The following is a 14,204-nucleotide window of genomic DNA, read 5'->3' as shown; positions in this document are numbered from 1 at the left end:
GTCCCATTTAACTGTTTCTGTGCCAATTGTTTCACTTAATGGTAATGTTTAACTGGTAAAGCAAGTCCACAGAAGTTGCTTGTCATGACTCCAGCACTTTGGATCAGGACAGCTGGTCGGCTGTTCCAATTTGTTGAACAGCTTTGAGCTTGCCCAACATCAGCATTGGGGCATTAGAATCACTGGAGTGATGCTTTTAATTTGCTGCCCCCAAAGTGCAAAGGGGCCACTTCTACTTGTGCTTTGGCAGAACAAGAAACCCTGGGGCCTTCTGATCTGCATGGCTCAGTTTCACAGCGAGGGTTACTTCTACCACAGCGGGTCAGGCAGCATCTCGGGGGAGAAGGAATAGGTGACGTCAGCCATTCCTTCTCTCCCGAGATGCTGCCTGACCCGCAGAGTTACTCCAGCATTTTGTGTCTACCTTCGATTTACACCGGCATCTGCAGTTTTTGTTCCTTCTACCACAACTTGATGTCGAGGAAGGACAGGGTCAAACGAGAGTAGAGTAGATTTTGTACGCAATCTCTTCCTTCTTTGTTTCTATGTCCCACTGCATCTTTCTCTAACCCTACATTTAGTCTGCTCCCTGCTCTGAACCATGTTAATGTGATAGGAGCAGAATTAGGCCATTCGGCCCATCAGGTCTCCGCCATTCAATCTCTCCCCCTGACCCCATTCCCCTGCCTTCTCCCCATAACCCCTGACACCCGCGCTAATCAAGAATCTATCCTGCTACCGTAACTCTCAACCCATAGCCCAATCTGCACTAAACATCCGACCAGTCCAGGCAGTCGGAATGTCTCTGGGCGTGGGAATTCAGCCAGTGCTCCTTGTGTTCCAGGAGTGGCCTTGCTAGCCAACACACCCGAGCGAGTTCCGGACAAGAAGAAGAAGGCAAAAGACGGGATAAACGACGGCAAGTCTGTGGCTCCCAGTGCAGGCGGCAACATGAAGCTGAGCTCGCGGGCAGCAAGGCACCGCTTCATGTCACAGCGGGAGGAGCAGCTCGCCCTGCAGCGGGTGAGAACACTGCAACGTCCTTCCTTCATTATCCCCAGCACGTAGGGCAGGCCTGCATTCTAATGCCTGGAGACACACTTGGTTTGATAGCATGATTTGTGTTTACCGTTGGTTCAGTTGTCCGTTGTCATTTTCTGCACAGGAGCGTCTCAACCAGGTGCTGAAGGATCTAGAGGAGGACCAGATGCCTGTAATTAAACTGGGAGATGCCAGCATTGCAGCGCCATTTACTTCCAAGCTGTCGTCCATTATGTGCAGTGAGTATTCCTGGATGATAGACATAGAAACATAGAAAATAGGTGCAGGAATAGGCCATTCGGCCCTTCGAGCCTGCACCGCCATTCAATATGATCATGGCTGATCATCCAGCTCAGTAACCTGTACCTGCCTTCTCTCCATACCCCCTGATCCCTTTAGCCACAAGGGCCACATCTAGCTCCCTCTTAAATATAGCCAATGAACTGGCCTCAACTACCTTCTATGGCAGAGAATTCCACAGATTCACCACTCCCTGTGTGAAAAAAAACTTTCTCATCTCGGTCCTAAAAGACTTCCCCCTTATCCTTAAGCTGTGACCCAAATCAGCTGTGACAATAGACAATAGGTGCAGGAGGAGGCCATTCGGCCCTTCGAGCCAGCACCGCCATTCAATGTGATCATGGCTGATCATTCTCAATCAGTACCCCGTTCCTGCCTTCTCCCCATACCCCCTGACTCCGCTATCCTTAAGAGCTCTATCTAGCTCTCTCTTGGATGCATTCAGAGAATTGGCCTCCACTGCCTTCTGAGGCAGAGAATTCCACAGATTCACAACTCTCTGACTGAAAAAGTTTTTCCTCGTCTCAGTTCTAAATGATCCCTTGCCCTGACTTTGGGGAGTAATGGGCAGAAACATATCTGCCTCGTTTAGTTTGGAGATACAGCGCGGATGGATTTAAGAGAGAGTTAGATAGAGCTCTAGGGGCTAATGGAATCAAGGGATATGGGGAGAAGGCAGGCACGGGTTACTGATTGTGGATGATCAGCCAAGATCACAATGAATGGCTCGAAGGGCCAAATGGCTTCCTCCTGCACCTATTTTCTATGTTTCTATGGAAACAGGCCCTTCAGCCCACCGAGTCCGCATTGACCAGTGATCCCTGCACATTAACACTACCACACATACCCGCACACATTTGTTGATTTGTTACATGTTGTAATAGTTTTGTTTCGATGTTCCGCTGGATCTTTCTCTAACTCTACATTTAGTCTGCATCCTGGTCTGAATCACGTTCATGCCACGCACAAACAGGCCCTTTGGCCCACCAAGTCTACACCAACCACCAATCCCCGCATATTAATACTATCCTGTGCACACCAGGGGAAATTAGCATTTATACCGCGCCAATTAACCTACAAATCTGTACGTCTTTGGAGTGTGGGAGGAAACCAAAAATCTTGGAGACAACCCACGCAGGTCACGGGGAGACGTACAAACTGTATGGACAAGCACACGTGCTGGTGGTTCTGTAGCTTTCTGCTTACAGATGCTTCCTTGACTGCTCATTGCAGTGTGGATGTCAGAGGTGAACTGACCATCCTCTGTGGTGGCACTTTGTGCTGCGACTCTGCTGATGGATTTGTCAGGGCTGATGCTAGGCCCCATCATTTGAAAGGGTCGCTGAGATTGAATGAAAGCCTAAGTGGTTGTGTTAATATTTTTATCAGTTTTATAAGTTCATAACTCATTGGAGCAGAATTAGGCCATTCGACCCTTCAAGTCTACTCCACCATTCAATCGTAGCTGATCTATCTTTTCCTCTCACCCCCTTTCTCCTGCCTTCTCCCCATAACCCCTGACACCCATACTAATCAAGAATCTGTCAATCTCGGCCGTAAAAATATCCAGTGACTTGGCCTCCACAGCCGTCTGTGGCAATGCATTCCACAGATTCACCACCCCGACTGAAGAAATTCCTCATCTCCTTTCTTAAGGCGCGCCCTTTTATTCTGAGGTTATGCCCTCTGGTCCTAGACTCTCTTGCTAGTGGAAACATCCTCTCTACGCCCACTCTATCCAGGCCTTTCACTATTTGCTAACTGTCTTTAAAAGTCGTTAATCATCAATACATGGCAAAATCATCTCGGTTCTGCCATGACTGTATGCGTATCCCAGGCCAACAAATATAAACTAAAGCCTTGTAGCTTTATTATCCCCGGCAGTGACATAAAATGGATGACTTTGTCCTTCTCTCCCTGCCTGTCTGTCGCTACATACATGAGATCAGAAGTTGACCTTGGATGAATTGAGCACAGGCTACGTTCTGCTCGGTCCGTCTTGGCTTACGCGATCTCCCGGTCACCATTTTAACTCCCCTTCCCAATCGCATACTGATCATTCTGTCCTGGGCCTCCTCCACTGCCAGTGAGATCACACACAAATCCTAGAAGGGTGAGAGGGGAACTGATAGAGACGTATAAAAACATGGACAAGGTAGATGCAGGAAAAATGTTCCCAATGTTGGGGGAGTCCAGAACCAGGGGCCAAGAATAAAGGGGAGGCCATTTAAAACTGAGGTGAGAAGGAACTTTTTCACTCAGTTGTGAATTTGTGGAATTCTCTGCCACAGAAGGCAGTGGAGGCCAATTCACTGGATGAATTTAAAAGAGAGTTAGATAGAGCTCTAGGGACTGGTGGAATCAAGGGATATGGGGAGAAGGCAGGCACGGGTTACTGATTGTGGATGATCAGCCATGATCACAATGAAAGGCGGTGCTGGCTCGAAGGGCAAAATGGCCTCCTCCTGCACACTAAAAATTGGAGGAACGGCACCTCATATTTTGCTTGAGCAACTTACAGCCCAGTGGTATGAAGGTTGATTTCTCTAATTTCAAATAACTCCTGCATTCCCTTCCCACCCACTCCCACCCTAGTGATTCACTGCCCGCATCCTTGAGTCCCTCTCGTTAGTACATCTTCCCCAGCCAACAATGGCTGTTGCCGGCCTTGATTTGTTCCGGTCTTCTTTCGCCTCCAGTTTCTCCCACCCCCAACGTCTATCAGTTTGAAGAAGGGTTTCGACCCTAAACATCACCCATTCCTTCTCTCCGGAAATGCTGCCTGACCCGCTGAGTTACTCCAGCATTTTGTGTCCATCTTTGGTTTAAGCTAGCATCTGCAGATCCTTCCAACCCATTTCAAATCTGCAATATTCTCTCTCCACAGTATGCTATGTGATAAAGCAGGGGAGGTGCACGTTGGTCACTACTCTGCAGATGTTCAAGATCCTGGCATTGAACGCCCTGATACTTGCCTACAGCCAGAGCGTTCTGTACCTGGAAGGGGTTAAATTCAGCGACTTTCAGGCGACTCTGCAAGGACTCCTTTTGGCTGGTTGTTTCCTCTTCATCTCTAGATCCAAGGTAAAGTAAGGTGTGGTTAAGGTGTGGCCTGAGACCACCTGTATTTCGAGCTATTACATTTATTTAAACGTCACAATGCATATCTTAAGTGAGGTTTTTAATTCTGATGTAGATGAAAAAATGCTGGAGTAACTCAGCAGGTCAGGCAGCATCTCGGGGGAGAAGGAATGGGTGACGTTTTGGGCCGAGACCCTTCTTCAGACTGAATTTTAATTCTGATCTCTGGGTGTGACTGCCATTACTTAGGATGGTTTACTTTGAGCAGTATGGTTTGCCAAGCCATCCTAGCATATTTAGTTTGAAACCACAGATAGACACGGAGTGCTGGAGTAACTCAGCGTGTCAGGCAGCATCTCTGGAGAAAAAGGATGGGTGACGTTTTTGGGTTGGGACCCTTCCTCAGACTGAACTCCACTTCGAAGGGCGGCACGGTGGCGCAGCGGTAGAGTTGCTGCCTTACAGCGAATGCAGCGCCGGAGACTCAGGTTCGATCCTGACTACGGGCGCCGTCTGTACGGAGTTTGTACGTTCTCCCCGTGACTTGCGGGAGTTTTCTCCGAGATCTTCGGTTTCCTCCCACACTCCAAAGACGTACAGGTGTGTAGGTTAATTGGCTGGGCAAATGTAAAAATTGTCCCTAGTGTGTGTAGGATAGTGTTAATGTGCGGGGATCGCTGGGCGGCACGGACCCGGTGGGCCGAAGGGCCTGTTTCTGCACTGTATCTCTGTATCTCTAAATCTAGAATGGGCTGTTTCCACACTATCACTCTATGACTCTGTGACTCTATGAGTGATTGTTATGGATAACAGCAGATCCTCTCCTGGGACCAGCATGGAAAGAGTCGCCTGGTCTTGGTGTCACCTTGGCTGTTTGAATCAAGCGCGTTGCTAAAATCGCAATACAGATTTCCTCCTCTATAGAAATATCTGGGTTTTGTGGGAATTCATTAGTTTTTCCATCACTCTTACAAAGATTAGTTGCTTTTGCTATGATTCCAGATTGTTAGGCAAATCTAATTTCCACAGTTGCAATGCTGGATTTGCGCTCTGAATGTCTCCTCTTCAATATTTGAATTGTTCAGATTTCTTTCTAGTCCCAATTGGTGATTATTGAGGCACTGGAGTGACGCAGAGTTCGAGTTGCTGCCTTACAGCGTCAGAAACCCAGGTGCACGCAGTGTGTACATTCTTAAGGAGATGGGGATGTATTTCTTTAGTCAGAGGGTTCGTGAATCTGGAATTCATTGCCACAGAAGGCTGTGGAGGCCAAGCCAGTGGATATTTTGGAGGCAGAGATTGATAGATTCTTGATTAGTGCAGGTGTCAGAGGTTATGGAGAGAAGGCAGGGGAATGGGGTTAGGAGGGATAGATAGATCAGCCGTGATTGAATGGCGGAGTAGACTTGATGGGCCGAATGGCCCAATTCTACTCCTATCACTTATGATCCTGTGATCGCCTGCAGGTCACGGGGAGAATTTATAAACTCCACACAGACAGCACCCCTAGTCATGATGGAACCCGGATCTTTGGCACTGTGAGGTAGCAACTCTACTGCTGTCATTGTGCCTCCTGTGCTGCAGCTGTACTTATTAATCTCTGGTGACCATTATGACTCATTGAATGTATTTTGTGTTTGCAGATCAGAGGTTTGGGTTGCACATCCAAGATGTGTGTTTGTGGGGGGCTGGGTGGGGTCATGGTTTGGGTTGCACATCCAAGATGTGTGTTGTGGGGGGCTGGGTGGGGTCATGGTTTGGGTTGCACATCCAAGATGTGTGTTGTGGGGGGCTGGGTGGGGTCATGGTTTGGGTTGCACGGTAGCGCAGCGGTAGAGCTGCTGCTTTACAGCGAATGCAGCGCCGGAGACTCAGGTTCGATCCTGACTACGGGTGCTGCACTGTAAGGAGTTTGTACGTTCTCCCCGTGACCTGCGTGGGTTTTCTCCGAGATCTTCGGTTTCCTCCCACACTCCAAAGACGTACAGGTATGTAGGTTAATTGGCTGGGTAAATGTAAAAATTGTCCCTAGTGGGTGTAGGATAGTGTTAATGTACGGGGATCACTGGGCGGCACGGACTTGGAGGGCCGAAAAGGCCTGTTTCCGGCTGTATATATATGATATGATATGATATGATATGATGTGTGTTGTGGGGGGCTGGGTGGGGTCATGGTTTGGGTTGCACATCTAAGATGTGTGTTTGTGGGGGGCTGGGTGGGGTCATGGTTTGGGTTGCACATCCAAGATGTGTGTTGTGGGGGGCTGGGTGGGGTCATGGTTTGGGTTGCACATCTAAGATGTGTGTTTGTGGGGGGCTGGGTGGGGTCATGGTTTGGGTTGCACATCCAAGATGTGTTTGTGGGGGGCTGGGTGGGGTCATGGTTTGCTGATAAACCGACTGAGCCTTGCCTCCCCACCATTGTCAAGTAGTCTCTGATCAGACGCAGGTGGAGGGGGGGGGGGGGTGTTTGGAGTTGGATCCAGGTTGAGCTGGAGGGATGATGAGATGTGTGGTCGGCTGCAGTGTAACGTCCTGTCTTCCTGACTTTCTGCAGCCATTGAAGTCTCTGTCCAAGGTGCGACCACTGCCAAACATATTCAACCTGTACACCATCCTCACGGTCCTGCTGCAGTTTGCTGTCCACTTCATCAGCTTAGTTTTTTTGTACAAGACAGCACAGAAACATTCTTCCTCCAGGTGAGGTCCTCTTTCTCTTCTTGCCTAAAGATGGTACTCGGCAAAGGAGAGGGGCTTGTGTCACTTCCATCTTGTGCGAGGGCAGTCTGCCTCCCATTTTGATGTTGAAAGAGCTTGCTGTGTTCATAAATTCCTCCTTCCACCCCCCTCCTTCCACCCCCCTCCTTCCACCCCCCCTCCTTCCACCCCCCTCCTTCCACCCCTCTCCTTCCACCCCCCTCCCTCCACCCCGCTCCCTCCACCCCGCTCCCTCCACCCCCATCCCTCCACCCCGCTCCCTCCACCCCCATCCCTCCACCCCCCTCCTTCCACCCCTCTCCTTCCACCCCCCTCCCTCCACCCCCCTCCCTCCACCCCCATCCCTCCACCCCCATCCCTCCACCCCCATCCCTCCACCCCCCTCCCTCCACCCCCATCCTTCCACCCCCATCCTTCCACCCCCCTCCTTCCACCCCCCCTCCTTCCACCCCTCTCCCTCCACCCCGCTCCCTCCACCCCGCTCCCTCCACCCCCATCCCTCCACCCCGCTCCCTCCACCCCCCTCCTTCCACCCCCCTCCCTCCACCCCCATCCCTCCACCCCCCTCCCTCCACCCCCATCCTTCCACCCCCCTCCTTCCACCCCCCTCCCTCCACCCCCCTCCCTCCACCCCCCCTCCTTCCACCCCCCCTCCTTCCACCCCCCTCCCTCCACCCCCATCCCTCCACCCCTCCTTCCACCCCCCTCCCTCCACCCCCATCCCTCCACCCCCCTCCCTCCACCCCCCTCCTTCCACCCCCCTCCTTCCACCCCCCTCCCTCCACCCCCCTCCCTCCACCCCCCCTCCTTCCACCCCCCCTCCTTCCACCCCCCTCCCTCCACCCCCCTCCTTCCACCCCCCTCCCTCCACCCCCCTCCCTCCACCCCCTCCCTCCCTCCACCCCCTCCCTCCCTCCACCCCCCCCTCCCTCCACCCCCCCTCCCTCCACCCCCCCCCCATCCCTCCCTAGGAGATAGATTTAAACCTTAAAATGTGAGTAACTTTAAAAATAGAACGCCGATTTCAATGAAACTTCTTCCAAAGGGACGACGGTGAGTTGGGTGGGCCTAAAACTGTCGCGCTATCGTGTACCGTTTTAGCTGTCGTTGAGGAACAAATAAACAAACAAACGAAAGTTTTAGTATATAAATAGATATTCGGCAATATTCCCACCCTCAGATCTCCTGTTAGTAACTCCCTGCATTGACTGGAAGCTTGTCCAGGCAGACCAGAAAAATACCACAGCCAGAGCAGATGGGGGATAGGGGATTCTGCAGTGAGTGACTAATTTCCCAACTCCCCCAGAACCCTCTCTCTGCCCACGGGTCAGTAGTAACCGAACACTAGACACTGCATGAGTGCCAAGCTGTATTCCTGGGTAAACTATGGTGAGGGACAAGGCAGCGTTCACCATTATGGTTCCATGTCCCAGAGATTCAGCAGCTTCAAGGGAGGAAGGTGGGTGTTAGCGGCGATGAGTTTTACATGTTCACAACTTGCCGTAGAATAATTCCTCCTGACCTGCTGTGGCCTGGTCAGGCTAGAGATAATTGTTTCATGATCCAAAAATTGTATCTCAGCAGGTGGATAACACACTAACTGGCAAAATGCCCTTTGAATTGCTGAGGTTCAGAGGTGTTTTATGCATTGATCTTTTTATGTGTTTTATGTATTGATTAGGTGCTGGACACCTAACGATGGGTTTTCCTGGTCAAGGCTTTCTGGAAGTTGAGGACCAATAGCCCTTCAGATTATTTACCTCAAATGTTGCCATTTGCCTCTTGCAGGAGGGACGAATTTGTGGATCTGTACAAAGACTTTGAGCCGAGCCTGGTGAACAGTACTGTCTACATCATGTCCATGGCTATGCAGATGGCCACTTTTGCCATCAACTACAAGGTAAGGGAGGTGCAGATGGTACCATGTCCAGGGCTGCTCGATCAGTGCAGCGGGTGGTACAGATGGCACACAAGCCCGCCGTTGAATTGCCACTCAACTCTGGCATCTCAGTGGCTTCTGAGGGTGGTTCTCTGGTCACCGGCTGGATGTGTCATTCACCCTTTGCCAACGAGCCTTGTGTAGGACAGTGAGGTCTGTTGTGATTTCTTGCCTGAGAGAGCGTAGCATGGAATGGCATAAGACCGGGACCTTCGGCCCACAATGTTTGTACCAAACATGATGTCAAGTTAAACTGATCTCATCTGCCTGTACATGGTCCATAATCCCTCAATTCTCTGCACGTCCATGTGCCCATCCAAAAGCCTCTTAAATGTCCCATCCAATCTGCCTCAACCTCTGAACAAACTCTGAAAATGCCGCTGGTTGACAATTCTCCCGCCACCCCTGGCAGTGCATTCCACACCCACGCTGTGTATTTAAAAATAAAACTTGTCTGGCACACCTCCATTAAACTTTCTCCCTCTAACTTTACAGCTAGGCCCTTCAGTGTTGGACATTTTCACCTTGGGGAAAAAGATTCTGTCCACCCGATCTTTGCCTCTCATAATTTTATATACTTCTATCAAGTCTACCCTCAACCTCCCATGTTCCAGAGAAAACAGTGCTAGTCTATCCAACCTCTCCCCGTAGGTGAAACCCTCTAATCCAGGAATCAGAATTACCTTTATTGTCATCCAAAAAAAACAAGTCTTTTGGACGAGATTTCTTCACCCACAGTCCAACAATAAGAGCAATAAAATAAGCAATTACACACGCAATCACAAACCAACACAAAACAAAGAAAAGAAACATCCATCACAGTGGGTCTCCTCCAGTCACCTCCTCACTGTGATGGAAGGCCAGAATGTCATTTCTCATTCCCGGCCGTCTTCTCCCGCGGTCAGGCTGTTGAAGTTGCCACATTCCAGCACCTCTCCAAAGCTTCCATATCTTTCCTGTTAACCGTGGTGACTAGAGCTGCATGCAATGCTCCAGATATTGCCTGAGATTGAGGTTAAGCTTGAGCTGTGTCCACTTTCAGGGTCACCCGTTCATGGAGAGTCTGAGGGAGAACAAGCCTTTGCTGTGGAGTATCATTATCTCTGGCCTCGCCATTGTGGGCCTCCTCTCTGGCTCCTCGCCAGAGTTCAACCAACAGTTTGGGCTGGTGGACATCCCGATGGAGGTACGGACGCCAAGCCAAATCACACTCGGTGCACCTCTCGCAAGGTCCACAGCAACGCGACTGAGAGTCATTGATCTTCATGCGGGGTTGGGTCAAGGTGGATGGGAGAGCTTGCTTTGACCTTCGAGCAGCAGCAGTGGACTAGAATTTTATTTCCTCCAATATTGGGGATGAGAGTGGATTAGGGATCCCGTTGAAGTCACAGTACCTGAAGAGGGGACGTTTTGCCCGCAGTAGATTTTTTTTTAGATTTAGAGATACAGCGCGGAAACAGGCCCTTCGGCCCACCGGGTCCGCGCCGCCCAGCGATCCCCGCACACTAACACTATCCTACACACACTAGGGACAATTTTTACATTTGCCCAGCCAATTAACCTACATACCTGTACGTCTTTGTAGTTGGGTGGTGGAAGTTGGAAGTGGCTGATTTCAGGCCTTGTGCGAAGAGGATAGGTGATCACTCACCACCCAATGAGACCCAACACCCAATTTCACAAAGTCTGGAATGGTTTATGAAAACTGAACGGGATTGCAGACTAAGGAACATCGCTGACTTGAAGGAAAAATCAGACCATGTGCCCAGAGACGGTAACAGAACAGGAGGAGAGGAAAATGGGGTGGTTTCTAGTTTAACACCAGTGTTGGTGAGGTGGTGCATAAAGTCTCCTGCCTTTCAATTCCCTGAAACTAGTGGCAGGCACCTGCTTGTGTGCCTATTTCCAGCCCCCACAAGCCCATTTTCTGACGCCAATGTCAGTATCAAACCTGGGTCTCTGGCACTGTGAGGCAGTGGCTCTATCAGCTGCCCTAGAATTGTTAGCCATATTCTCGACCTGTTCTTTGCCTTGGCTAAATGATTTTTGTCGAAACAGTTATTCAATAGATTGGAGCTGCAGTTAGTTTAGATTCAGCGCGGAAACAGGCCTTTTGCCGCACTGAGTCCTTGCCGACCAGCAATCCCTGTACATTAGCACTATCCTACACACGAGGACCAATTAATTTTTTTACCAAAGCCAATTATCCTACAAACCTGTGCATCTTTGGAGTGGGGGAGGAACCCAGAGAAAACGCACGCAATCACAGGGAGAACGCACAAACTCCATACGTACAGCACCCATAGTCAGGATCGAACCAGAGTCTCTGGTGCTGAAAGGCAGCAGCTCGACCACTGCATCACACTGCTGTTTGTCATTGATTGTGGCTGGGTAGGGAGAGGGGTTGACAAACTCGCACAAGTGGCCCTTCCCTCCACCCTTGTGGCCCTTGTGGCTAAAGGGATCCGGGGGTATGGAGAGAAGGCAGGTAGGGGATACTGAGTTGGATGATCAGCCATGATCATATTGAATGGCGGTGCAGGCTCGAAGGGCCGAATGGCCTACTCCTGCACCTATTTAGTATAAGAAAATAACTGCAGATGCTGGTACAAATCAAAGGTATTTATTCACAAAATGCTGGAGTAACTCAGCGGGTCAGGCAGCATCTCTGAAGAGAAGGAATGGGCGACGTTTCGGGTCGAGACCCTTCTTCAGACTGATGTCAGGGGGGCGGGACAAAGGAAGGATATAGGTGGAGACAGGAAGACAGTGGGAGATCTGGGAAGGAGGAGGGGAAGAGAGGGACAGAGGAACTATCTAAAGTTGCACCTATTTTCTATGTTTCCAAGTCTGATTGTGGTTTCTTTGTGCAGCTGAAGATGGTGATTGCAGGAGTGCTGGTGGTTGACTTCCTGGTGGCACTGGGGATAGACCGAATACTGCAGGCGTTGTTGGGCAGCAACAGATTCCGCGTGCCTTCCTGATAACTGCGCCGGCTGGCGGACCTACCTGTTCTCACCACACCGGTGCGGTCGGTCCACGGCCGTGCTCTCCGTGACTGCAGGGTGGGAGCGGCTGGGCAAAAAGCCACTCCCCCACAGGTGGACTTTTAAATCGCCAACGGTTTTCTTAGATGGCTTTTGATACAAAAAGACTGGTATTTTCATACCCAAACAAACAATTTGGAGGTGAGGAAATAATAAACCCATGTGCAATCTGAGAGTGTTTGTGAATTCTGAGCCACTCGTGCTCCATCCCGTACAAACTATGGAATGTGAACATTTTCATTCATGCTACTGGGCTTTTGTTTTGTAAAAACACATCATGGTAAATGTCTTGAATAGATTTCTTTAACGGAAAGTGAAGGTTTTACTTGTTACTTTATCTGCAGCCAGACCCTGTTGCTGGGGCCCGCAGTGTTGCACGAGATGAGGTGCATGATCTCACACTAAGATTGTGCGTTCCTCCGACTTGGGCCTTTCATCCGCCTGCCACTCCTGCCTGTTGAAGGATGAATCTTCAACCATTCAGGCTCTTAGGAATCCTCCCCCTCAAGGAGGGAAAACAATCTCTTAAGGTGCTGCTAAAAAGCGTATCTCTGATGTGTGGCTGAGTGTCACGTTTTGAAATGTATTGCAATATAAATACAGCACGTTGTCTGCTCTTTCCTGGTATATTCTCAACATCAGCCCAGACCCTTGCTGTTTCTGGCTACCTGTGTGATGTTGGCACAAGTTTTGACACTGAGGACATATACCTCCCAACTCATGCAGGAGATACTGATGCCTTGCAACGAGCCTATATGTTCACCAGCTGTAGTAGACAACACAATATTTTCCAGAATAAAACATTTGGGTCAGGCAGCATTGGTTAAGAAGGATTATGGATTCAGGCTAGCAACTAAGCACACTCCAAATTCAGCTTCAGGTTAAGGTCAGGTGCTAATGAAAGTTTGCCTGTTTGATTGTTAATGAACCAAGACTACTTTACTACAGCACCTTTACTTTCTCACCTCGTGGTGCCCCAACTCATTGTTACAGAGCAGACAATTTGTGTGCTGTGCAAAGGCCAGGTGATGTGCTGGAAGCATAAACATAGGGCCAGGACACGAGAGAATTCTGAACACTGAAATGGGACATTTTACAGGTAATTGAGCTTCAACTTATCACAAAGGAAGTTGGCAGATAGCAAGGCATTACTTCCCTCAGCAGTGGAGTTGGCCCAAGAACAAGACTCATTTCCCTCTGGTCTTTATTTTCATACAAGTTCACTGTCAAATGCCTATTGGTCTGCATGCACATGTTGTTTGGCACGGCATCCTACATAATAGCAATGCCTGTTCCCACAATAAATTGGTCTTTCCCTTCCCACTCGGCATCCTGTCTCCAGGTACTGTACCTTTTCCGTGAATTCAGATCATCCTTTTGCACCGACTTTATCCTTGCAAACCACCATTCCATCTCCAACCACTCTTCTAAGTCCTGAACATTTTCTCCTTTCAAAATGTACAGATTCCCTCAATTCCATGTTTGATTTTTCAACAGCAACCCGGCTATTTGTCATGGTGAATAGACTATGATCCTTGTAATTATTAATGCTGCTGCATGGTCTTTAACATGTTTTGCTCTAGCATTCTCTTCCAAAGCCTCTCCATTGTCCATCTGAATAGAATTGCCTGCGTTTACTCCTGCCCAACAAAATCTTTAACACTGACTTTGTTTTCCGATAACATTATCATTTGAGTCCCCAAAAATCTATTGTCCCCCTTTCTGTGTATTCCTGTTTGAAAATACCCAGCCAAGTGTATGCTTACAACATCCAACTCTCCCTTGTTTCCGCCCATGGTTCTCACGATTGATTATTTTGCTCGACCTCCTCATGTGTCGTTATGGATTGTTCTTAAGATTGCTACCAAAGCATGAATTTATATAGCAGCCCGAATGGGATAAAACCTTGCAAGGTGCTTCACAAAGACAAGGTCCATAAAACATTGTCACTGAACCACACAAGGACTGTTTCAGAATTATTGACCAAATTATTTGGTTCAAAAGTGTGTTTTGAAGGAAGTTGTAATGTTTTTGGGACAGTCAAAGCTTTGGCTCTTGGAACCCAACCTTGGGCCTCCA

At 49.4% G+C, this 14,204-nt stretch overlaps 1 protein-coding gene across 1 annotated transcript in view; it reads left to right on the top strand.

Annotated features, from left to right (window-relative positions):
- Window positions 1-12,728, top strand: part of atp13a1 (ATPase 13A1) — an 82,990-nt gene extending 70,262 nt beyond the window's left edge. The window contains exons 20-26 of the mRNA XM_078429527.1: window positions 845-1,023; window positions 1,166-1,280; window positions 4,229-4,425; window positions 6,979-7,121; window positions 8,928-9,039; window positions 10,121-10,264; window positions 11,952-12,728. Coding sequence (XP_078285653.1) covers window positions 845-1,023; window positions 1,166-1,280; window positions 4,229-4,425; window positions 6,979-7,121; window positions 8,928-9,039; window positions 10,121-10,264; window positions 11,952-12,062 — 1,001 coding nt within the window. The 3' untranslated portion in view covers window positions 12,063-12,728. The remainder of the gene's footprint in view (window positions 1-844; window positions 1,024-1,165; window positions 1,281-4,228; window positions 4,426-6,978; window positions 7,122-8,927; window positions 9,040-10,120; window positions 10,265-11,951) is intronic.
- The last annotated feature ends 1,476 nt before the right edge of the window (window positions 12,729-14,204 follow it).

Source organism: Rhinoraja longicauda, chromosome 37 (assembly GCF_053455715.1).
Source record: "Rhinoraja longicauda isolate Sanriku21f chromosome 37, sRhiLon1.1, whole genome shotgun sequence".
In the NCBI taxonomy this organism is placed as follows: domain Eukaryota; kingdom Metazoa; phylum Chordata; class Chondrichthyes; order Rajiformes; family Arhynchobatidae; genus Rhinoraja; species Rhinoraja longicauda.
Note: the sequence above shows the minus strand (reverse complement) of the source record. Positions and strands in the feature narration are given on the sequence as shown.